Here is a 24,967-nt window from a genome sequence, read left to right as displayed (position 1 = left end):
AAGTGGGTAACATGAAGTATAAGGAAGCTGGCATTTAGTTGATTTTTTTTTTTTTTTCTTATGTACCTGACTCCTGAAGGAGGATGTGAAGTAATTTTAGGTCTTTCAGTTTTGGGAGTTGGGGGGGGGGGGTTGAAATATGTTAATTTAAATTATATGACTATTCCTAAGTTTCCCTAACACAGCCTTCTCTCAGTTTGGATGTGGAAGTCAGCCCTGGGAGCATCAGTTTCTATAGCTGAACCTGCCAAAGCTTATAAGCAGGTTTCAAACTGACTGGGAAGCAGCAAAATGAGAGTCTGCCTTGACTTGTGTCCAACCCTGCTTCCACTTAGCAATCACACTGAAGGGAGACTTCCTTTATGCCAAATGATGTTTGCTTGGATGAAACCATAAATAAGGCTAAAAGTTAAAACTTCCTATGCAGACCTTTAAAGTCTTCACAGTCGCAGTTACTCTCAGTGAGCTAGTAGAACAGCGTGAAGGAAGCCAGCCACTATCCCTGAGGCATTTGCGATGCTCATGAGCTACAGTTTAACACCAAAGGGTAGAACAAGTCTTGCTGCAGTTGTTCCTGGCTGAAGGAATGTTGAGGGGGCTTTTACTGAAAACTGATCACTAGAGGAGGATATAAACCAGGAATTCCCAAATCTGTCTTTGAGGAACAGAGAACCGCTCTTGCTAAAGCGCATTTTGCATGGATTTCCTTGTGAAGGCAAGGGCAGCTCCTGACACGTATAGTTACGTATTCCAGTGTATGTCTTTGAAAGGATGTTCCTTTTTTGCAGGCTTCCCGTTTTGGATGAAGAAACACCTTCCCATGCATTAGTATCCTTATCACCAGGGCTTATCCTTCAGAGATAGTGCTGTGGACCTGTGTCTGTTTCTATACTTCTGCCCTTATATGAATCCCCCAGGGATCTGGTTGAATTAGAGGATGAGATTGTTTCAGGTCTTGTGAAACGGGTTACTCAATGGTTGTGGCAGATTGCCTCTAGCTAAGAGTCAGTGAATTATTCTTGAAGGTCAGATGACTTCCCACAGTTCAGCCCTGCTAAGAGGAGGACTGATAAGGCTTTTTTGAATACACTGGATTGTAATAAATGCAGCTGAGCTGGTAAAGAGAATTGAAACAAAGGAGAAATCAACCCATATCGTTAGGAGGCAGCTTGTTCTTGACCTGTGACAGGCCTGGAGACATAGAGCTCTCAGAACAGCAGAGAAGGTGGCAAGGCAGAGATTTTGATTTTTGCGTTTGGTTGTACACTTGGAAATGCTCTGAATTGAGTGAGGGTATGACTGAGTAAAACAGCAGATCATTAGAATACCAAGAGTTGATGTTGCCATGCTGGCTGGTGTCACTGTGTGGTACACCTGCAGCAGGTAATGCTTGAACAGCATGTCACCAAATCAGAGCTATGATGCCCCATCCTTGGCAGCATTCAAGGCCAGGCTGGATGGGGCTTGGAGCAACCTGGTCTAGTGGAAGGTGTCCCTGCCCGTGGCAGGGGGTTGGAACTGGATGAGCTTCAGGGTCCCTTCTAACCCAAACCAGTCTGGGATTCTATGAACTAGCATCAGAAAATGTGCAATGAGTTGACTGATACTCATGTTTTGCTGTCAGTGTTTATGTCTGGAAAACTGAGAATATCAAATGCTTGAGAAAACACCCACCAGTGTACACTGTGTGATCCTGGGCACTGGGGAGAGGGAGCGGTGGCGTGTGGCAATAGTGAAGTCCCTTGGCAAAGCAGCTAGCAAATATTAAGGGACAGGAAAGACAGAAGCAGCAGAATTGGCTCTGCATCAGCTATACTGCATCTGAGAACAACAGATTACTTCAGCCATGTTTTTACAAATCAAGCTGTTCTGTGGAGAATTCCGCTTTTTTGGTTCAAGGTTAATTCCCAAATGCCTTCCTGAAATAAATGCTGGAGTTAAAATAAGAAATTAGGTTAAGAGAGTTGGGAATCATGTATTGTGTATGTTTTCACGGTGAGCTGTTGCAAAGAGGTAAGAAACATTTCAGAAAGGGGAGACTGACTTTACAAACAACTGGATGGAGAGGTTGGTGTTACCATAGGTAATGTGTTTGGTTCATGTTTTCTGGGTGAAAAACAATGGAACAGTGTTGTCTAAAATTCCTCTCTATTTTTATGTTTGAATTGAACATTGCAGTCCTCTTAGTACAGCTGAATTGTTTTTTGTTTAGGTATCACACCAACATTAAAGGACTCATGAGCTACTGCTTCTCTTCTCAGAGCTTGTGATCAGGATCTTGCAAGTTGCTAGAGCTTCACAGAGTTTGAGATAAAGCAGGCTGACCATTAGCCCATGCTGCAGACCCTGCATCAAGACCTGATTTGGGTGCAGCCTGGTCTCTCAGTGCAGTAGTTCTTTATTGGTTTGGACTGCAGGCTGTTGCCAACAGTGACACTTTCTCGGACACTTCTGGAATAGTCACATAATGAACACAGCTGCAGGTCTCACACAGTGTCCTTTCTGAGCTGGCCATCACAGAATCATAGAATACCAGATGGAATCATAGTCCATGCACAACAGCTGGGGAACTGATCAGTTAATGACTGTTCTAGAGATTCTCTGTACCTTCTAATAAACACTGTGTGGAGTCTTCCACTGTGAGGGTGGTCCAGCACTGGCACAAGTTGCTGAGAGAGGTTGGGTAGTCTGCATCCTTGGAGATCTTCAGAACCCAACTGGATGCTGACCTGGAAAACCTGCTGTGCTGTCTCTGCTTGAAGTGGGGGTGTGTGGACTAGATGATCTTGAGGTCCCTTCTGACATTAATGGTTCTGTGATATTTGTGCTTGGTGTGTGCGAGATCACTGCCACTTCAGTGGCCCTCAGCTGCGCTGCAGAGTTGTTCTGTTCTGCTCTTACTTGGTTTGATTGCTTTAGCTGCATAGTGCTTTTTCTTTGTCTGGATATTAATGTCTTTGCCAAAGGCAAAGTTCTTTCTGACTTTTATTGTTACTTCAAAGGATTGTAGATCATCTTCTGACCAACCTTCCAAATCTTTATACTGTCTTGGGGCTGGGAAACGCCAGCAATGGTGACCTTATAGGCTTTGGGTGAAATGTGATGGAGAAGTCAGATTAGCGTTTCTTGCTCAAGAGGGTGACGAGCTGAAGCTCTCGGTTTGCCTGTTGTTACACATTTACCCAAAAAGTTTCTGCCAGATTTCTGTCCTTTTTTGCCTTCTATGGACTATTTTAGTTCTTGGCACTGTTGAACCAAAGCCATTTTCTCAGTGTGCGTTGGTTATCTTGCCTGGGGAACAGGGAAATCACATTCTCTTTTTGATACCATTGGGAATGTTGACCTCAGTATCACATTGTGTATTACTGTCTTTGGTCAGGAGGCCTCCACCCTTAATAGTGCCTGGTTTTACCCATGTCATCATTGTAGATGGGGTCCTCCATGATGCCAGGTCTCTTGCATAAGGAGGCACCATTTGGAAGCAAGTCTGTCTTTCCAGATCCTCACCCTGTGGTGCACGCAGGCAACGACCCTGTAGATTATGACCTTAGAGCTCTCTTTAACTTCAGATCTACCATGGGTTTACCCACTGTAAGCTATAGGTGAAATTCTCTGCTGCTATCAATACCATCAATACCATCAATGCTGTTTATCAATACCAGCCTGAGCTGCTCTTTTGGCCTGACTACTAGAGTCACACACCGCTTGTTTCAGGCTTGGTTATCTCTGGCTTACCTGTCCCTTCCATGGATGAAGGAGTAAGTAGGACTAACCTTACCTGTAGGATCAGGAACTTTCCCTTCCTTGAAGAAGGCTGCTGTGCAGTTCTGAGCTGCTGGGTGTCATGGAGAGTCCAAGGAACCACATCAGAGAGTAGACTCTGCTGCAGTAATATATAGTAATATATATTTATCTCTAAAATTTTCCATAAGTAACAAGTAATATGGAAATGATGAATGAAAAACTCATAGTATACAGCAAGAAGAAATGTGTGTATGTAGTTGGCAAGTATAAGGGTAATAAATCTAAGTAACACTATAAAAAAAATGGTAAGAAACATTACCATATAGACAGCTAATAGAAAATTACCCTACTAGGGACAAATAACAAATTCAGAAAGCATTTCAGGGATAGTTTGGCACATCTGCCCAGGGAAATTCTGCATCAATACAGCTCCTCTGTCAGAAGAATACTATTTTAGTGCCAAGCCCTCACTTTATTACCTTAATCGCTACTGTAAAATTATCTTGAAGTGAGATAATTGTATGTGATTGTACCATTTGCACATCATTTTAACCTACCGGGCTTTTCTACTTTGCAGTCAGGCATTTTGAAACCAAGCTAAGCTGCATTGGCAAAATACTTCTTGCAGATACAGCAGGGATCCAGCAGAGAAGGCGGCTGCTTCAGTTGTATCTGCGTTTTGCTGTGTAGACAAGCCTTTTGGCCACATGTGTTAAAGAGCAAGTGGAAATAAGATCTGCATGGCTAAGCGAATTAGCAGTTTATCCAGAGAGCAAGAAGGGCCTTTGCAAGGTTTTATCTGTTTGACCCTTTTAAGCTCTGTCTACATTAGTGAGTAGTGGAGTACCAGCAGATTAGTGGATAGAAGCACTTGCTCAGACCAGTACATCTCTAGCATATATAGCTTGGGGATTTTACACTACAAACAACATGTGTTTGGGGGATTTTGCTTTGGATTAGCTTTAATCTGGGTTCCCTTGTCTGAGGGGCCAGTTGTTGATTTGGGCTGTCTCCTTTAGGATTTGGGGACTGTTTGGTGTGTACCTGGAATGGAGCTTCTGGGTTTGTTTGCTGAGGAAAGTTGACATGACCCAAAGGCACTCAGTGAACAGCACATGGTAATTGCAGTGATGTACAGCAGTATAGAGGCTTGCTTTAAAAACTTATTGCCATTATAAACCAGGAGTCTGGGACTCCCGTTCTTTGGAATCATGGGGAGAAAAGAATGGGATGGTTTGCTGTCACTGAACACGTGGAAGAGTCCTGTCACCTCTAGAAGCGCAGATGTTTATCTTCAATGCTTGTCTAACCGTTTGGAATACAGACAGATGGAAACGTGCCTGCTCTCTCTGTGACTTTTTTGTCCCCCACCTTGGATTTGCTCTGGAGGGACATTCAGGAGGCAAAGAAGCATCTGTGAGATACTATCCAGACTCTGTTTCCCGCTTCAGAGGTCTTTGAGTTTAATGAAAACACATTGGCTCTGTTAGAAAAGCTCTGGCACAGCTTTTGAGGTACTCGTCATGGGCTATCCCAGTGTCAGTTTCCCTTTCCAGTGGCAGCCTTAGTTGCAAAAATAGTAATCCAGTATCCCTGATTAGATCCAGTGGATTATTCGCTCCACCTTTTGGGCTGCTGCAGAGAGGGATGTGGAAACCATCTGCACATGCAAAAACAGGTACTGTGTCTGCTCTAGATGCTCACCTGGGGCTGTGTGAGGCCCAGCAGCAAATGCTTGAATTCAGAAATATTTTCCCTGTCCTTATGCACTCCTTGAGAGTTCTCTCTCGGAGCATTCTGAAGGCTTATGAGACCTGGATAGTGCAAAAAGCTCTCATGTGATGCATACAGTCCAGATGCCTTCTGGTCCACAGGCTCCCCAGAATACAGATGTGGCCACAGCATTCAGTTTCCTTGGCTGAGATTCTCCTTGGAACAGTCAGGTGGTCAGTTGAAATGGGCAGGTTAGTTTGGTGCTGGGCACTGCTCTGTGTCACTGTGGTGTGAGGCCCCATGTGCCTGCCTCTGACCTCACTCGCAGCCAGACACTCCTCGGCTCTCCATAGCATGTCACTCACTCTGTCAAGGCAGCTTTTCAGCGGAACCAATCTCATTGCGTAGGACTCTGATTAATTTTATTCTGCAGTGCAGAGATCTTCTGCATATTGAGTAGTTGTGCAAGATGCAGCCTGGTCACAGGCACTGTTGGGGTTTGAGTACCTGATTTTATTACAGCAGATAAGGAAGTAGGGCTGTGTTGCTTGGTCCCCCTTACTGGCAGGGGTTGGAAAGGTAAGGGTTTCCTGTCAAAATAAGGGAAGAAAATAAGGGAAGAAAAGGGGTCTTGCTTGGTTTTTTTCCTCATTTGCCAGTCCTAGTCTCTTCTTTTTGCATATATGAGTTTTTCATGTTCAAGTGGTGCCTTAACTCTCTATGGTTCAATTTATTACTTTTGTATACGTGTTTTATGGGTCTCTTGTATTTTGCCAGCTTGATGTAACTATCTGGAAAGCAGGGTAATTTACCCTTGGCAGGTTTTTAGGCTGTCACAGAATGGCAGATTCAGACACTTGATGCAGCTCTGCCTAGCACTGCATTTTTCCATGTGGAAGAGTCAAATGAGCTGTCACTTGGGCCACATATTTTCTGCGTCAACTGTGATGTCAAGGGAAGGGTGAGGATTTAAAACACACTTTTCTTCGAGGCTGGGTTGAATTTTTGCTCCTTCAGTATTCTGCCTTGCCCTATGTGGGATCTATTATCAGCTGCTCATCTTAAATATTTTAGTGGGCTTGGGAAGGGAGATGAGGAGCCATGCCGTGCAAGGCCAGGCAGCTTTACCTTTTACTGTTTGATTAGAATGTGACAACCAGTCTTTTGTTGTCATGTCCATTAGTTCATTAATTTATTTAGTCCATTCATTTACTGCAGAAGCACTAGCAAGGCTAATACAGTTGATTAAATACTAGTTGACTATTATTGGATAATGTCATTATTTAAGCCTTTACTTCCAGCATAGAATTTATTTGCTTTCATGTTCAAAACTCCTTGTCTCCAGCTGGGTTGACAAGTCCCTGAAGTCAGCTAGTTTGTCTGGCCAGAGGTAAAACTAACTGCAAAGGAAAGAAAACTGTATGCAGGTCAGCTTTGCCAAGCTACAGACACTGTTTCCAAGCAAGTTAGATAATGATGAAAATAACTCCCATCTCATTTTCTAGTTCTGATGGATCCTCTGTTTCTTTAGACTGTTTGTACAGAAGTGAGTCCAGTATCTGTGATAAGCTGATAAACCTGATTCTGATGTGGACAGGCAAGAGGATAGCTGTATAACGTACATTGCATCTCTAGTGTAGGAGCATGAAAAACAGCTGCAGCTTCTCAAATGCTGGTGAAAGCAGTTGTATAGCTGGATGTCCACAACTGTGCATATTACAGAGACCCTGGCAGTGCCAAGTGCTCAAGTAGGTTCTCACTAAGGACTTGGGCTTTTCCTATGCAGCGTTCTTCAGGGTTGGCTGCTGGGTGGCTGTGCCATGGTGATTATTTTTGACTACTGGTATTCTGTTGGGTTTGATACTTCCTGTGTTAACTGAATAAAAAGAAGCTTGACTGATGATTCTAGAATTAAGCTGAGTTTGTGATTAGGGGGGTCAGAGGCAACTGCTGATGTGAGAGGCAGGCCTTGAAGAAAATGGGTGCCTGACATGGATAGATCAAGGCAATGATTTGGGCTGGGAATGGCACCTCTGGATGTCTCTAGTACACCCAACCTCCTGCTCCAAGGAATAGACTGGGTTGTTAGAGGCAGTGCCATTACTGATTACTGTGTATCTTTGTGTTCCTCCTTTTTTAATTGTGAAATTGGGAAGTATCAAACAGTAAGTTTTGGTTGGAAAACTAATTAAAATCACCATTGCCCGAGTGCTGCAAAGATATACAGGGCAAAGTTCTTCAATAGTATTCACCCCCTTCCCTGCTCAGAAACCCCATCAGGAGCCAAAATGTTCACTGCTGTGGTGTGTATGAACCTTTACTCTGTTATCAGTAGTCTGCTGTTAGAGGAACTCATGCAGCATACAGAAACCACACCATCACAACTCCATTAGAGGTCAGGATCTGAAACCACAGCCTCTGTTCCCTCTGCATTTTGTAATAGAATGACCATGGAGGACTAGCTGAGTGTTGTGGGATGGCTGGTTGGTTTAGATTTTGCCTGAATAGATGTAGTTCATAGCTCTAGCACCGTGCCAGAACTCAACATGAAACTGCCCAGGTTTATTTCCTTCCTTTATTATGAAATTGCTTTAATGGGTCCGTGGAGCTTTTTTTTCTAAAAGCATCTTTCTTTTCGAGATGCATCTGACTATTAAAATCAGGGCTTGTCCATGTTGATATAGGCTTAGTTTAGTTGTTCCAGGGTATGCAGTACTAACAGGCAAATGTAGTAGTGCTACCACACAGGGGTAGTGGTGGCTGTGGCGGTGCTGCCTGCATGTGGTGGTGGTATAAACTGCACTTCGTCACACTCACTTGTGCCCTCTGTCAGTTTGAGGATTTGAGAATCCCTGACACAGATTTCCGCTCATGGCCATTTCACAGGCGGTTTTCTTGATGAATGGCAGCGCTTTCCTGAGCTGTGAGACTGGGAAGTAGAAATAAAATCAGTCTGTTCTGCAGAACTCCCTGCCTGATGCCTCTTGCAGTTGCAAGCCCTTGATCAGAAACCATCTTTCCAACAACCGTGACCACAGGGTTGCCGTCTTCCATTTTGTGTGTTTCTGTTTCTTTTCAGGGAAAGATCATGTTTGCAGATTTATTGGCTGTGGAAGGAATGAAAAATTTAATTACGTGGTCATGCAGCTTCAGGTGAGTTCTGGGCTTCCCCTCAGCCCCCGTCCTATGGAGATGGCATCACAGGGAAGGATTCACAGTGACAGCAGACAGCCGAGCAATGGTGTAGAGACTTTGTTGTACAGAGAAAGTGGGTGGAATGGGAGACAGTGAGACCGGGGGGGAGGGGGTGTTGCTGTGATACCCTCCCTTGGGATAGCTCTGCTTGTCAGGATGTGCTAAGATATTTCACATCACACAGTTTGAGGCTGTGCTGTCCGTGCCATGCCTGTTTCCCAAACAGTACATCAGCTGATTTCCCAGTGTAATGGTCTGGTATCTTCTTATGAGTCAACATAGCATTTGAAAGTTAAAATGAAGTATTGGAAGATCTTGTACAAGAAATAAAGCAGACATAATGTGAGCACCTGTCTGAGGGGCATTTCTGCTTTTGGGGGGATGCATGTTAGAACTAGGAGCTGTGAAATGCTGTGTGTGATGGTTTAAGTGTTTTATTGATTATTTCAGGGCCGGAATCTGGCAGATCTCAGGAGGAGTCAGCCTCGAGGGACTTTCACACTGAGCACCACGCTGCGATTAGGCAAACAGATTCTGGAATCAATAGAAGCCATTCACTCTGTGGGATTCCTGCATCGAGACATCAAGCCTGTATGTTGTTTTGGAAATCTGGGGTTTGATTGTGTCTGTCTGTTTTGCTTGAGTCAAAGACAGTCTTGAGTATGAGCATATCTCAGTGGAGGTGCTTAGTTCTTGCACACTCACACTGTCTGACACATTGGCTATTTTCTCCAAGTACAGACTAGTAATATAGTATCATCATTCCTTTAAGTGCATAGAAAACTAGTTAGTATGGGCAGAGGCTGCTCCATGGTGGCTTAGTAGCTGTCAGTCACACTTGTACCAGTTAAGATCACATAACGAAGCAATCTAATTTCAAACAATCATTTGGAGTCCAACCATTTATTCCTATAAAAGGGGTTCAGAAAGGATGTCTTGCTCTGTGACCCATCACTTGAATAAATGCTGTTTCACGTATTTGACTCAGCTAAATAATCCTCTTAATCTTTTCTGAGCACTTGCCAAAAAAACTGGAGCAGAGGTTCCAGTGTCAGAAACACAGTCACGATGGTGGTCATCTGCCTTGGTGAGACACAGTAATTCCAACTCGCGTTGTAGGAGCCAGTCTTCTTCCAGCTCTTCAGTATTTGACCTTGACACTTGTTGGTCCCTAAGACCATCCTCCTTCTTGCAAAATCATTTCCTGCTTTTAAAATCGGTCGGGTTTGGCTGATCAGATTCAGGTGAAAATCAGTCACTAATGTACCTGGCCAAAAATCCTTTATGGTAAAAGATATGTTTAAGATGGGGAGTTAAAAAAGAGCTGCTCTATTTGCTTATTAGTTTATTTACTGAGAACCAAACCAAGTGATTTTTAGTTGTCTGAATGTTTAGATCAGTTGAGGTAATGCAGTATAGTGGATGGAGATTCTGGGGGTTACAGCAGCATAAAGCATGCTGGCAGCTGAATGATCAGAAGCATTTGTCTGCAGTAACTCCAGCCTGGTATGCATGCGATGGAGCTCTCGCTTTTTCTTGTAGCAGCTGAAATTTAGTTAAGCTAATGTGAAATTTAGTTACTTTGAAACTCCACAGTCATTTGTTTGCAAAGTTAACCTCTTAACATGGCAGCGATTGGCTAATCAGGAGTTTAAGACGCATCTTGAAATTCTTCTCTTTGACTTATGTTTCCACCAGAGGCATGTGGGGCTATGCGACAAAGTTCTGTTATTAAATGGTCACTCTTACCCAAGTTTCTGGTATCAAACTGATTCGGTTTTCTTTCTTTATCTAGTCCAATTTTGCCATGGGCCGTTTGCCTTCAACGTACAGGAAGTGCTACATGTTAGACTTTGGTCTGGCCCGTCAGTATACCAACACCACTGGTGAAGTCCGGCCAGTAAGTACATTTGAAGTCATTTTTTTCCACTTCTGCAGCTGCTTAGGTGTGGAAAGCTTTGGGATTTTGTTTGGTTTGTGGTGGTTCTGCTCGGTTGTTATATTTGACTTCATTTTCTGCAAGGTGAGATGCAGCAGGTAACTTCAACTGAGTTTAGAATCTAAGAAGGGAGGCTTGCTGTTTTCTTACAAGGTGTGTGGCTTTGTTTTTTTCTTTTCAAATAAGATAATAATGTTTTCCACAGGCTTGCAATACTTCTTGAGTACATAATGGCCAAGCAAAGAGGGTGAGCCCAGTGCTGGCTGTGTAACTTCTGTAATCCCAGAGGACTGGTCTAGTTCAGTCCTTTGTCATCTGGGGAACAAGGTTGGTGTGTTCTTAAAGCTTTTTATGACAAAAAGTTAAAATGCTGGAAGTTAGAGGCTGACTTGATCTCTGAGGCTGAGCTCACTGTGAACTGCAACTTGTAATGCTGTTCCAGCCTTCCCTGGCTTTGGTTTTGTGTACATTGCTCCCTGACAAGATTTTTTGGCAGGTGGATTTCAGTGTACATGCTTGGAGGGGGGGAGGTAAGGGCAGAGGGCGTAATTGCAGCACATGACATGTGGTGTTATCTTTATCAGCACTGTGTTATGTGGGGTCACCCGTAAGGATACATTAAGCTTCAGGTGCTCTAGGTATCATTTAGGGCATTCCTAGATTTATTTTGGAATGCAGCTCAAGCAGGGAGGGCTCAAGACAATCTCTGTGTTTATCATCCTAAGCCCGTTACCTTTGGGGTCTGCACGTCTTTTCCATCTGCAAGATAACTGTTGTTCTGGAAAACATGAACAATGTGAGAGCTAAATTCAGAGATTCTGTACAGGATATGATTGGGGAGTGGGAAGAAAGTGAAGATCAGTGAACAGATTCTGTGTCTTTTTTTCTTTTCATCTTCCCCCCCTGTCTTTTCAGTTGGACATTAAAAGCCTTTTCTTTTTAGCTGTAGATAGGAGCAGCTCCAAAGATTGTGTTTATGTCTTATTCTTAAGAAGACACACACCATGTACTACTGGTCTTCCTTGTTCATGCTGTTGAGTTTAAGGGTAGCTCTCCTCCATACTACCCTTTGCAAAATGCAGCCCCACTCCCTTCCTCTTTGTGCAGTTGGAAGTCTAGCCCACTATGGGTTGAAACAGGGTTTCTGCAAAATCTCTATGTTGCTTCAGTGAAGCAATGAGTACATGTGTATTTCAAGTCCTGTTGTTTGAACAGTGTTTTGTCTTTACAATGAAAGAAGCCAGTTGTTATAGATGTCTCTTCTTTTGGATCCTCTTTTTTCTTCTTTTCTCCCAGTAAAATTACTTTGCTTTTATTTTGCTACATCCTTAGACAATACTCCCAGGCCCCGGTTTTGGAAAAGCACTCCATCCAGCCTTGATGTATTTCAGGGCAAAAGACTTCTGTGTATCTTGCAGGCTGTGTCCTGCCTGGGTTGGTGTGAGTGAGGTGAGGCCTTGTTAGGATGCAAGGCTCTGAGAAGGCTGGTCTTAATGCTGGTTGCTTGCTTACACAGATGGGTCTTGTGGAAGAACTAGTAACACATAATCTTGTCTTGAAAACAGACAAAGGGATCCCCAGAGGGGTGGGAGCATCCTCAGCTGAAAATGGTAGTTGGTTTGTTGGGCTGTGGGAGGATCATAGGGGGTGAGGTCTTGTAAACCAAATGTACCTGTTCCCCCTCGCCAGGCAGCAGGTGGTAGGGGGTTTTGATACAAAAAATACTGACTTCAGTTCCTTTTAACGTTATGTTATAGTCACTGTGCTGTTGGACCTTTGTGTGTCCCTGCTGCCTGACCCTGCAGATGGGTCCAGCTTACCAGACTGACATTTGCCTGGAAGAGCATGGTGGATTGCTGCCCAAGGAATGTGCTGGGGATTAGGAAGGAGATGGGGGTGAAGGGCAGTATGAAATGAGATTTTTATGTAGGGATGAGGAGGTTTTTTGTTTCATTTTTTTTTTAATTATTGTTTTTTTAAGGAACTTTATCATTTATTTCACCACAGAGTATTTCAAGCCAGTAGGTAGTCTTATGTCTCCATTCTCTTTCAGTTTCTTTATCCATGAAGAACCATAGAATCCCAGACTGGTTTGGGTTGGAAGGGGCCTTAAAACTCATCCAGTTCCAATCCCCTGCTATGGGCAGGGACATCTGGTCGGTGGTAATGTAGGACAGGTTTTGGACCATAACTCCTTGATCATTACTGGTCTTTATTCAGGTCTGCCCATCGTGTCCCGGACATGCAGTACAGACAGCTTTATTCTTTCCCTCTGCCCGCGACACCCTGCTTTCAGAGACACGTTCCCTGTGGCTCCGCAAATAGCAATTGAAAATGGTCCAGCGTTTAGCAGCTTGGTCTTAATTATTTACTTGAAAACAGAGGCGAAGCCATGTTTTTCCTGGAGCCTCTCTCCTGTTGCAGGAGCTGACACTGGGCTGTTCTGCTCAGCAAGCATCTTTTTCGCTGAGTCAGCTGCAGCCCATTGATCAGCTCTTGATCTCCTCGTGGCTCCAACTGCAGTGCAGCACTTTGCAGCGCTGTGCTGAAGGCACCGCTCAGCTGTGAGGGCGGCTCTGTGAGTCAGGGAGCAGAAGGAAGATGCTGTAGGCAGGACAGGGCATAGCCTGTTCAGACGAGCGTGATGAAGGCTGCAGAAATGTGTCAGCTAACTGAGAAGAAGGTATTTCTTTTCCACAATATCTGCCTAGTGTTAAAAATAAACCTTGCTGCAGTGAACAAGGTATTAGAAGAAGAGAGTGTGATACGTGATACAGTTTTCTATGAAGTAGTTTTCTCCCCACTGGAAAATGAGCTGTAAACTAGCATAAAGGATATGAACTCCTGTATCATAAGAACACAGATGTTCTAACATAGAAGCCCAGTAGCTTTTACACTTGTTTAGTACTTGAAATATATGTAAAGCTGTAATGTTATGTAGGAGATGATCATTTTGCAGTCAAATAAATGGATCTGTGGAGCTATAGTACTCTGCTTAAGAAGAGATCATTTTTGTCTTGGGCTTCATATAGTTAAAGGGTAATCAAAGAAAAGGCTGAAAATGCAGCAGTCACATAGGTTTAGCAGAGATGGGGAAAGGGTACAAAATGCACCTTTGTCTTTAAAAATACCTCACATTTAATATATTTACAGAAATGCCATTTCTGTGGGAATGGGTCAGTTATAAAACAGGTTGTGAAAATTACATAAAGGTTCTTGCTGTTACTTTTATTGTTGGTGCCTCAAATTTGGACTTGAGAAGGGAGTTCATGTTCCAGTTTAAAACACTGCAACTACAGAAAGCCAGTGCAGTTGACATTAAATACATGAAAAGCAGGCTAGCTGATGGCTTTTGAAATCTATTAGCAAGCAGGGACTCTTGTGTCTTGTTACAACTATTTGTTCCTCTACTTTCCTCCCCTGGTTCAGTGAGGGTGATCTCTGATCATCCACATCAGGTTGCTGGTGGTTTGATTTTATGTAGCAGCTCTCTGGTTAGAGCTCTCATGCTGTAGGGATGAGGGAAACAGAAGGACATCTCAGGCTCAAATCCCATATATACCTGCAGGGAACTGCGATCCCATTTTCCGTTTCCAAGTGCCTTTGCTGCCAAGCTGCAGGGGGGATATATCTGGATGTATCATTCATTCCTTCTGGTCAGTGCTGTTCCACTTGAAGCTTTGATTATTTTTCCCATGAGACTGCAGACAAAGGAACAGGAAACTACTATTATGTCTGGTGGTAGGGGAACAGGGGCTTCATCCACTGGGCAAGTGAATGTTGAATTGGATTGCAGGTTAGGTCTCCCCTCAATCAGGTAAGTGTGTTTGCTGCCAGGTTACAGAGTGCCTGTGTTTCTCTCTCTTTTGAATAAATACTCGATTATTCTGTGCAAAAGGGGTCTGGTCCCACAGGGATGCTCTTAGACTTGCGTCTCCAAGCACCCTGTGGTGTAGGGGTGAGGGTGTGCTCTGGAAGGAGGGTGGTGTGGTTTTCATTTCTGTCCGAGGGGTGGAGAGGTTTGAACTTAGCTCTGCTGCATCCCGGTGATTGCCACAGCTCTCTCTTGTCTTCCTGTTAGTAGAAAAGAAACATCTTCTCCACCTGACTCCGGGAAAGCATTATGAGCTCTAAATCCCCAAAGAAATGTGATTGACACTTCTCAACACTCTCCAAACTATTGCAGTTTCAGTGGTTCCTCAGCTCTGTGACACAGCTCATGAAGAACTTCTCTTCCTTATTCAGCATTCACCATGCTTTCCATAGAGACATTCAGTACTGCATGTTCCCCAGTGGGACCATGCCTGTAAGAAACAAGTGCAGCTCTGCGTCCAAAATTCTCTTGTTAAAAATTGGATAATAATTGGAGGATAGGATTATAGCTTGAATAAGCCTTTGAGTAGAAAAAAAATGCTCATTATTAGCTGTGTTTCTAATGTGAGAAAGGTATCCTCATCTCCAGCGCAGGTTCTGGAGCACGCATTGCATGATGAGGTGGTTAGCGTTTGCTGTCTGGAAACACAATATTATTACCTTTGTCTCTTCTGATGGTAAAATCCATTGGTAGTTTTGATTCTCCTGAAGTAAAGAAGGGAAGGTGTCATTTTAACTCATCTCCTTCAGGTCTTTTGCTTTGAAAAGAATAGTAGGAGACTGTCTCAAAACTGAAGTCAATGCAAAATCTACAGAGTTCCTGGAATTTGCACATTTTTAGGGAAGAGGAATAGTAAGACTCAGAAGAAACACCACGGAGTTGGTTGCTCTTGATTGGTTGGTTTCTGTTGGAATCAGTGTCTCCCAGCTGAGATCTTTCCTCAGTTTACTGAATAGACTTTTAAGGCTGTGTAATACATAATACTAGCTCTTGCCGCTGATCAGGGCGGCCCTCATGTTTTCACACTGTGCAGTTAGCATCTTAAGGTACAGTGACTGCTCATGTGGCCTAAAAGCAGCACTGACTTTCATTCTCCTCTCTTTCAAACTGCCATATAATCATGGAATCACAGATTGGTTTGGGTTGGAAGGGACCTTAAAGCTCATTCAGTTCCAGCCCCTCGCACAAGCAGGGACACCTTCTACTAGACCAGGTTGCTCCAAGCCCCTGTGTCCAACCTGGCCTTGAGCACTGCCAGGGATGGGGCAGCCACAGCTTCTCTGGGCACCCTGTGCCAGCACCTCAGCACCCTCATACAGAAGAACTTCTTCCTAATGTCTCATCTCAATCTCCCCTCTGTCAGGTTAAAGCCATTCCTCATTGTCCTGTCCCTACAGGCACTTGTCAAAAGTCCCTCTCCAGATTTATTGTTGGCCCCAGACAACTTTAGGAAGGGAAATCACAGTAGAATCTGACAACTGGTGTGTGGTTAGGATGTATGCACCTCTTCTCTCAGCTTGGGGTTTTTATACCGTTAGATACGATCTGTGAGCAGGGGGAAATCGATCTCTAGAGGGACCCCTTTCACCACTTGACAAAACTCACACACCACAGGCTCACCCAAAGCCTGGGGTCTAGATGAAACTAAATTCAGCATGGACCAACAGCCCTGGGGAGGATGCTGGGAGATGGCAACAGCTACACAGGAGACCTAGGTTTCTGGAGGGATACAATATTGAATTGTTTTTTAATTCATTTCTGTTTAATTTTTTTCTCATTTTGTTGTTTTTTATCATGTTTTTCTTTGGGTTTCTCTCTGTTTTACAGTTCTTTTGGGCTCTTCTTTTGAGGCTGTGTTTGATGCGTTGGCTTCCCATCCGCTGCTCGTAACCATCTCTGCTATGAGTTGTGAGTGAGCCATCACCATGCTTCTGGGTTTTCATTTTGTTTTGTGCTTTTGTTATATACCGAAGTCCGAATGACACCTGGCTTTCTTTTTTCCCTTCATGATATGTTTGTCTTTCAGCAGGATCGTGACAGCCACCTAAATGTGCTGCAGAGGCCTAGAACACTTGGGATGCTGCCTGAGGGGCTGGCAGGCATTTGGGTGGTGCCAGGAACTGTGGTTTTGTCACTTCTGTTGTTGCAGAGGCCAGGAGAGGGGAGTTCTGTCCTCTTACATTTTTGGCTCCAGATTCCTCTAAGTCATTTCTGACTCCCCGTTGGGATAAAATACTAAAAGTGCTGCTGTTTAAATCAGTGTAAAACATGTTTAAGAGGTGCAGAATTTGCCTCCACAGAAGAGGTGGAAATGCATATCCCTGCATCTCCTCCATGAGCCTAACCGATGGAAGCAGAAGATTGCTAAAAGTCGCAGAGATACTTCCTCTTAGTGCAGTTAAAGCTTCCTTTTACTTTTCCTTCTTATCACAATTTTTCCAATGGGTCATTTCAATCCAAGATATATCTCCAAATGCTTTCCATGATCTGTAGCATTTCGTCTCTCCTGTTACCACCTTCTCTTCGATCTGCGCTCTCTTCTCATTTTCTTACTGCTGGAAATCCTTTCCCTGTTTCCTGGAGAGGTGGGTCAATAACCTTAGACGACAGCAGGCCTGCCAGTGGTAAAGGTGGTGGATCTCATGGGGTGTTTGTACCTCAGGCTTCCAGACATTGGGGGGGAACCAGCAGATACATTCTGTGAGAATAAATACCACAGGCATAAGAAACAGCAGGAGGAAAATACTGACATCCAAACATAAGTTTTTAGGAAGGAAGCTGGAAACTGGGTCCAAAATACCAATCTAGGAACCACTGAGACATGAGGAAAGATTCAGATTAATGAGGAAATATGAGCACTCCTGGCATAAAGGGAGCATATCTAGGAAAGACGGATTTCCCATGAATCATAAGGGTTGGCACTTAAAATACAGATGATCATGAGTGGAGAATGATGAAAAGCTGATGGGTGCCAAAGGGCACAGTTTGGAGCAATGCATCTACTTCCTATAGGATTTTATTACCTAATTCTGTCTTTGTCCGCGAGGTAGTGTTTATTGCTAATGTACTAAAAGAAACACAGAGTGTAATTTTTGCTCTGTGGTAGTGATTGAACACATTCTCCCAAGCTAAAACTCATTTTAAACCAAGCTTCTAACAGTGCAATATACTTCATATCTTGATCATCTTCCTAACAGCACTGTATAATAAATTACTTTAGCTTTGTGCTAGACACAGTCTGAATGCAGGATTAGATGTGCTTTACTGCAAGTAACATTTTTGATGGTAATACTGATGTGGAAAAATTGAAGAAAAAAACTTGTATGGTTTTAAATTGTATTTCAGTTTATTACTTTCTTACAATCTGGGGGATTCAAATAGGTTGGGTTAAATGTTATTCCTTTGTAGAAGTTAGGAACTTCAGACTCTTTCAGTTCTGTGTCAAATGTGGACTGATCTGGACAGCAAGGATACTTTATCTAGGCTCTTTTTCCATTGCTGGACAATGCAGTGGTGGCATGAAATTTATTAACTGGAAGAAATGAAGCATGTAAAGAAGTCATCTGGAAAATTAACGTTGATGAGTTCAGAAAAGAAGTCAATAACAGTTGGGTAGGCATCATGTGCTACAATAGAAGCTCAGACAGGAGCTGTTTGTTTAGATGGAAAACAAAGTATCTCCATAGCCATGGAAATATTTGATTGCAATGATCAGTGACACAGTCAGAAAGCATGACTGACTGCCTTGTGACTGCCTGGGCAGTCAGATATGGTTAAAAGAGGTGAAACCTTTAAGAGAAGATGCTGTTCACACAGCATCTGCCTGGTTTATTGAAAGCTCTAAACATCCTGTCAAATAAATTGCATAGTCTTGCTCAGCTGCAGCGAGGTACCCTACGAGAGAAGACTTGGGAGAGCCCTTTATCCTCAGCTGCAGGACTGGCTTGGTGAAGTGTCCTGTGTTGGCTGTGGGACATGCTCAGTTAAAAGATGGCTGGGCTTCTGGCTTGCTTCTGAAAGAGGAGGGGAATACATTTGCAAGCTGCCTGGAGTTGGTTTCAGAATAGATCTAATTAAAGACTGCAGAGATAGCCTGTCTGCCAGAAATAGTGAGTATTGATCTAAAAAGGTTTTCAGAGATATTGCCAACCGTGCTGAAACCAGCACATGTGGTACTTGCCTCAGGATATACACAGCTGATAACTGAAGACCCTGAAGTAAGGAAAGAACATGAAAGACAAACTCCCATGGACTGCAAACACTGAACAATGTTTGTTCTGAAAGCGTCAGGAGTTCCATATTAGAATTGCTCATAATACACTCATGACCCATGGAAAGTATCCAAACACAGTCTTCCACTTGTAATGGAAAAGAGGAATGTCCTCTTGCTTTTGAATGTGTAGAGGACATTTACAGTGATGGCTGACTCCAACAGATGTACTCCGCTGGCCAGTGTTCTGCTTTTCAGGAACTCACATCAGTGAAATCACAGGAATTCAGAAAACTATTTTGCAGTCATTTGTCAGTAGGAATCCTAAATATGTGCTTCAGGAGGGATGAGGTTCATGGATCATGAATAGAATATCTTGACTATTACCTGCTGCTGAATAAGTAGCTTGTAGTTCAAGCTGGAGTACTGCAAGATTAAAGGCTGCAGTAAGTGCATGGGGTATGCATATGGCTTCTCTTCATGGAGTATTTGGTTAGCATAAAGGAGCTTAAGATAGATGTAACTCTTTTTGCTTGGAGTCACTATAGAGAGCTGCATTATGCACCATTCAGGAGTGTGTTGGTAGCAGGGTATGGTGAACTTGCTTAAAAAACGTCTTCTTTTTTCTGAGATTACTGAAACTCAGAGCAACTTCCCTGTACGCAACTGAATTGTATGTATTTAAACTGATAGAAGGGTGCCCTAGAATAAAAGTGCAGAGCTTTAGGCTTAGTTCTGAAAGCATAGGCACAGATAAAAGAACAGACATGGATCAACTGACCCAAGTGGGCCAAGTTAACTAGTTAGAGTTGTTACTAATGTGCTCAGATTCTTGCTAGAGTAGGATCTTTATTATGAGTCCATTTAGTTCTTTACCCATGCTTAGCGCAGTGGTGGCTGGGCCTGAACCCAGTTTTGCCGCATGAATTTTGAAAGCACTGCTGTTAATGCTGGTGCTTCTTAGCTAAGCTGGCAGGATTTTGTGGATGTCTTTATTTAAAAAGCATATTTTTTTTCAGAACAATGACATCTTCAGTAAAGGAACTCATATGGTATGATGTTCTTGTGGAAGCAGCAATGGAAAGAGTTGGAAGTGTTGCTCAGCCCCCAGAACAGAGAAAGCCTCCAGAACAGAGAAACAGTCGCAGGAGCACTGCCTTCTTCCCAAGGCTGCTATATCAAGCTGAGGATGGAAGGAACAGGAGAGTCAGACAAAGCAAAAATAGATACCTGGTTTAGAATATACAGGGAAGAACTCTGAAAGTTGAAGGTTCTTGATTTGAGTCTCACAGAGGATGTTGACAGCAGTGCCAGCAAATGCCTATGACTCTGTGTCAGAGTAGGGATCCTTGCTCCTGTCCCAACCAGGCTGCCCTCAGGCTTTGCTCAGCTCATGTTATTCACAACTCCGTTCTGCACTTGCACTTCTTTTATCAGCTTTTCCCTTAATCTGGAATTTAAAAAGGAAAATACAATCTTGGATAATGTTCTTAGCTCTGTGCCTAGACTCTTACTGTTCTAATCTATCACTGTCACCACCTTGCCCTCTCTGTAAAATCAGCCTTTCTAGAAATGCACAATTGGAGAACGCTGGCTGCTAGAGCAGATGGAGGCAAGTAGGAGCTTTTTATTCCTTGGGTGCATATGAAATAGCAGTATAGAGGAGGAGTTCTCAGGAATTAGCTGCACAGGGGGGTTAGTAATCTGCTCTCTCACTGAGATGTTTCTCGTCTCCTTCAGCCCCGCAACGTCGCTGGTTTTCGAGGAACGGTCCGCTACGCCTCGGTGAATGCACACAAAAACCGAGTGAGTATTTGGGGTTATAAGGAGCTACCAGCAAAGTTGTTTCTCCTCAGAAACCTGTTTTCAGGAGCAGAGGAGTAAGAGGCTTGAGTTGTGGTTTGTTCCTTTTACAGAAGTTAGTATATCAGATGACTTCCATGAGGCGGTCGAGGCTGTTGGCTGTAAAATCAAAGTTACAATACAGTTATTGGATCCTCTCTAGATAGCAGCCTTAATAATTGCATTATCAGACACTGTAAGGGGAAAAAACCCAAACCACACTAAAGTGGAAACCGGGTTAAGTGCCCGGCTGCTTTCTGCTAGTTTCTAGCAGAACTTGGCTGTGAATTACCAGGTGCCAGGTCCCCGGATCCATTCTCCACCTGGAATATGTAACATTAACATCATGCCATCAGGTGAAGAGCCGCATAGTGAAAGCTAGGTTTATATTTCTTTGAAAATATCCATTATTTGCCCAGTGTCTGGCCTGTTTAATTCTAAACACTTCCAGAAGTCTCATTCAGCATTCTTCTCAAAACACTTATTCATCCTATTTGTTCAGTTTATGTTTCTGTGTAGACAGTAAACAGGAAGTTCTCTGGTTCTGTAGCTAAGTGCTTGCAAGATGGAAACTCAGCCTTCCTGACTTACCTCCAGGTTTCCAGCCTCATTTGGGATGACTCTGTAGGATGACCTGTGACACGGGAGGAGGTTTCAAGTTTTTTTAGGGAAAGAAGTTCTTGGCTGCAGAACATAGAAAGTGTGATGTGCAGGGGGCAGTTGAACACCATCATGAATTCATTTTATTTCCTGAGAGACACTGAGGAACTTGAGGTACCATTTTTGGAAGAGCTGAATAGTGCCAGCTGTAGCTGGCATCAGCTGAAGGTATATTTAGACACAAAAATGGCTGTATAATGCATGCTATTCTGAGAAATCACATTCTAGACATTGGATGTTGAGCACCAAAAATTACTTCATGTGCTTTGATAATTTCAGCCTTAATCTCTGTGTTTCGATTTCCCATTTGCTGAAGACTTTCTACACAGTTTGGGGTTTTGTTGGTTTGGGGTTTGTTTTCCTTAACCTGGGTTATTTCACATCCCATTAATAAATATTCCCTCTTGTACACTTGGTGAGGGAGAGTCCTATGGAAAACTTGGGCTTTGCTGTATAGGTAAATACTTTTCGCAACAAACAAATGAGGTTATTCAGGTGACTGTATTGACATTGCCAAGTTTAATAAATGCTTGGGTTTGCGTCTTTAGTCTTTAATCTGGCTTTTTAATCACTGAATGGGAAGTATGACTTCTCTTCCTGCTTTCTAAAATGAGGCAGCTCATCTGGTGAGCACAACCGGACTCCTGAGCAGCAAGGAACTTTGCTCCTCAGTCTTCATCTCTCTCTTCTCCAGGAGATGGGTAGACATGATGATCTGTGGTCCCTCTTTTACATGTTGGTGGAGTTTGCAGTTGGTCAGCTTCCATGGAGGAAGATCAAAGATAAGGTAGGAAACCTCACCTCTGTGCTTACAATACAGGCTGCTACATGTTTATTATCATGACTCTTTATCATTCCTCTTGCAGCTAAGTGCAGCTTTTTGCTGAAGGAAAGCCAGAGCCTGCTTTTCATCAGATACTGCTGCAGGATGCTAACCTGCTTTTGTGTGTTCTGATGCACGGTGTAGAGCTTGTCTTACTTGGAGTAGATAGGTACTTTCTTACGCATGTTGTTAATCACATTTGGTCAGGTAACTTTGACTCTGTTCTTGAAAAGCAAACGATAAAAGTGGAAAGGCTGACAAATAAACAGGAGAAGTGTGTAGACACAGTGCTCAGTCTAAGAAGAGGCAGTGTTCCAGGAATGATAAGACTGTACGAATATGAAGCAATAGAAGAGATTTTGGCACTGAGATATTTTCTTTTTTCCAGGAGCAGGTTGGCATGATAAAAGAAAAGTATGAACACCGAATGCTGCTAAAACACATGCCTTCAGAGTTCCACCTTTTTCTGGATCATATTGCAAGCCTAGACTACTTCACCAAGCCAGACTATCAGGTAGGAACTTTTCTTTGTTACCAGTGTGATACATGGCACTGTGGATTGGCATTTGGATTTTCTAACATTTCCATGCACGTGTTTATATCTGGCTGAGGAATACCTTTCCTAGGACCTGGAGCAAAAGATTGGACTGTACAGTTCCTCAACAGCTCAAAAGTTTTTTCTTCTCTTTCCACCAGCCTGTCCAGAATAATCCCATACTTCAGACCAGAAAGCATCAGAGTACTTTTGGCCTTCATTAAAACACAAAAGTCTTGAGATACTCTAAATGTAACAGAATTTTAGCACAGCTTGCCAAATGCAAACAGCCTGTGCCACCAGCTCAATGATCATAGAATCAGTGAATCCCAGATTGGTTTGGATTGGAAGGGACCTTAAAACTCACCCAGTTCCACCCCCCTGCCACAGGCAGGGACACCGTCCACTAGAACAGGTTGCTCCATGCCCAGTCCAACCTGGCCTTGAACACTGACAGGGATGGGGCAGCCACAGCTTCTCTGGGCACCCTGTGCCAGGGCCTCAGCACCCTCACAGGGAAGAATTTCTTCCTAATGTCTCATCTCAATCTCCCCTTTGGCAGGTTAAAGCCATTTCCCCTTGTCCTGTCCCTACAGGCCCTTGTCAAAAGCCCCTCTCCATATTTCTTGTCACCCCTTCAGGCACTGGAAGCTGCTCTAAGGTCTCCCTGGGGCCTTCTCTTCTCCAGGCTGAACCAGCCCAGCTCTCTCAGCCTGGCTCCGTAGCAGAGGTGCTCCAGCCCTCAGAGCATCTTCATGGCCCTCCACTCACCTTATGACATTTGCTTTCATTTCTTGGTACCTTTTGTAGGCAAGATGGAGATTATAAACTGTGCCCGGTCCTCATGCTCATACTTCAGATTTTTTGAGAGCCACCCTCAACTACTTCACATAAATTGTCTTTTTTGTAAATTTATTCCAGCTAATCATGTCCGTTTTCGAGAACAGCATGAAAGAAAGAGGTATCACTGAAAATGAAGCCTTTGACTGGGAGAAGGCTGGTACAGATGTCTTGTTGTCCACTAGCACCTCCACTCCACCGCAGCAAAACACCAGGCAAACAGCAGCCATGTTTGGGTGAGTGTTGCACTTGCACAAGTCAGACTATTGACATCCTCAATGATAAGTTCAGTATCAGCTTGCTTTTTGAAATGTTTCAGGGCCTGTATGATCCTGGGAAGTTGGAGCTGCATGGCAACCACTACTTGATTTGACTTCATGTATACTGACATGTACCTGAAGTGGTGGAACCCAGTTTCAGACCCTTGCTGTCCTGAAAACACATTTTCTACTGGGGATGAGTGTATGGGTTGGAGTCACATTAAGGGATGTCTGGAGATCTTTGGAGCCCATATGCTTGTAGATTTTACATATTATATGGCATACATGTCTGGAGCTCCTGTGAGAGCACTCACTGTGAGGCAGTTGTTGCCTTGCTGTGGGGTGGGTTTATGATAGATAGTCAGCTGAATCCAGCAGAATGCATGCACTGTTCACACCTTGACACAGCTCATTGACCTCTACAGGGTGTTTCATGTGCTGCTGCAAAGGTACACAGAGCTTGGTGCTCAGAGATGGAGATGAGTCCAAACAAAAGTTCATAAGGCATAGTTCACTGATCTGTCTTGGTGCTTTTGAGGGGGCTGACATTAAGGAATAATGATCATCCTTAGTAATATTACAGAAGATAAAAGCTTAATATTTTAGAAAATAAAAACTATAAGGCCTCTTAAGCCTCATTTACTCATGCAAAGAGGGGAAGTTTCTTCTAAGCTAAATCCTGTGTAATTGGCATTTATGAAGTTTTTAGCCTGCATATAAAGGGTCTCAAGATGCTTTCACTGATCCATCCCGCTGTCTTTGTGACTCTGTGTTAGGTGGAATCCTCCTGTTCTGTTTCAGGTTGTCATTTCTGTGATAATGCTGGCCTGCCTGTGTTGTTTCAACCCTAAAAGCTGCTGAGGAATTTCTGTGGGCAGAGCGGTGGGCCTCCTTCATTAAGTACAAATAATCTTACTTCTTGTCTCTACCACAGGGTGGTTAATGTCACTCCAGTGCCTGGGGACTTGCTGCGTGAGAACACTGAGGATGTCCTGCAGGGTGAACATCTGAGTGATCAAGAGAATGCTCCTCCCATCCTGTCAGGCCGGCCAGCAGAAGGTCTTGGTCAGGCTCCAAACACTGCGTTCAATGAGGGGGAAGTTTGGGAAGAGACAGATGTGAATCGCAACAAACTCAGGATCAGCATCAGCAAAGTAAAGAACATTTCTTTACCTCCGGTGGCTGTCAGATTTAGGGAAGTGGATTCATAGACTGCTAGAAGCTGCTTGGATCCACTGCATCCAGTGTAGTGCAGCCCAAAAAGCACTGTAGAATTTCCTTATGGAAATTGGGAATTACAAGCAATTTTTCCACAAAGCCATTGGGATTAAT

At 43.6% G+C, this 24,967-nt stretch overlaps 1 protein-coding gene across 7 annotated transcripts in view; it reads left to right on the top strand.

Moving 5' to 3' along the window:
- The window catches only part of TTBK1 (tau tubulin kinase 1), an 83,109-nt gene that overhangs the window by 19,681 nt on the left and 38,461 nt on the right, over positions 1-24,967 (top strand). For 6 of the 7 annotated variants that reach the window (XM_065679570.1, XM_065679572.1, XM_065679571.1 and 3 more), the window contains 8 exons: positions 8,537-8,610; positions 9,103-9,243; positions 10,448-10,552; positions 20,416-20,481; positions 21,872-21,964; positions 22,389-22,514; positions 23,457-23,611; positions 24,570-24,789. In XM_065679570.1, coding sequence (XP_065535642.1) covers positions 8,537-8,610; positions 9,103-9,243; positions 10,448-10,552; positions 20,416-20,481; positions 21,872-21,964; positions 22,389-22,514; positions 23,457-23,611; positions 24,570-24,789 — 980 coding nt within the window. Of the gene's footprint in view, positions 1-8,536; positions 8,611-9,102; positions 9,244-10,447; positions 10,553-16,345; positions 16,374-20,415; positions 20,482-21,871; positions 21,965-22,388; positions 22,515-23,456; positions 23,612-24,569; positions 24,790-24,967 lie in introns of those variants that run through there. The other variant, XM_065679573.1, reaches the window with a different exon arrangement.

Source organism: Lathamus discolor, chromosome 5, assembly GCF_037157495.1.
Source record: "Lathamus discolor isolate bLatDis1 chromosome 5, bLatDis1.hap1, whole genome shotgun sequence".
NCBI classification, from domain to species: domain Eukaryota; kingdom Metazoa; phylum Chordata; class Aves; order Psittaciformes; family Psittacidae; genus Lathamus; species Lathamus discolor.
This window is presented reverse-complemented; position numbering and strand designations above follow the sequence as displayed.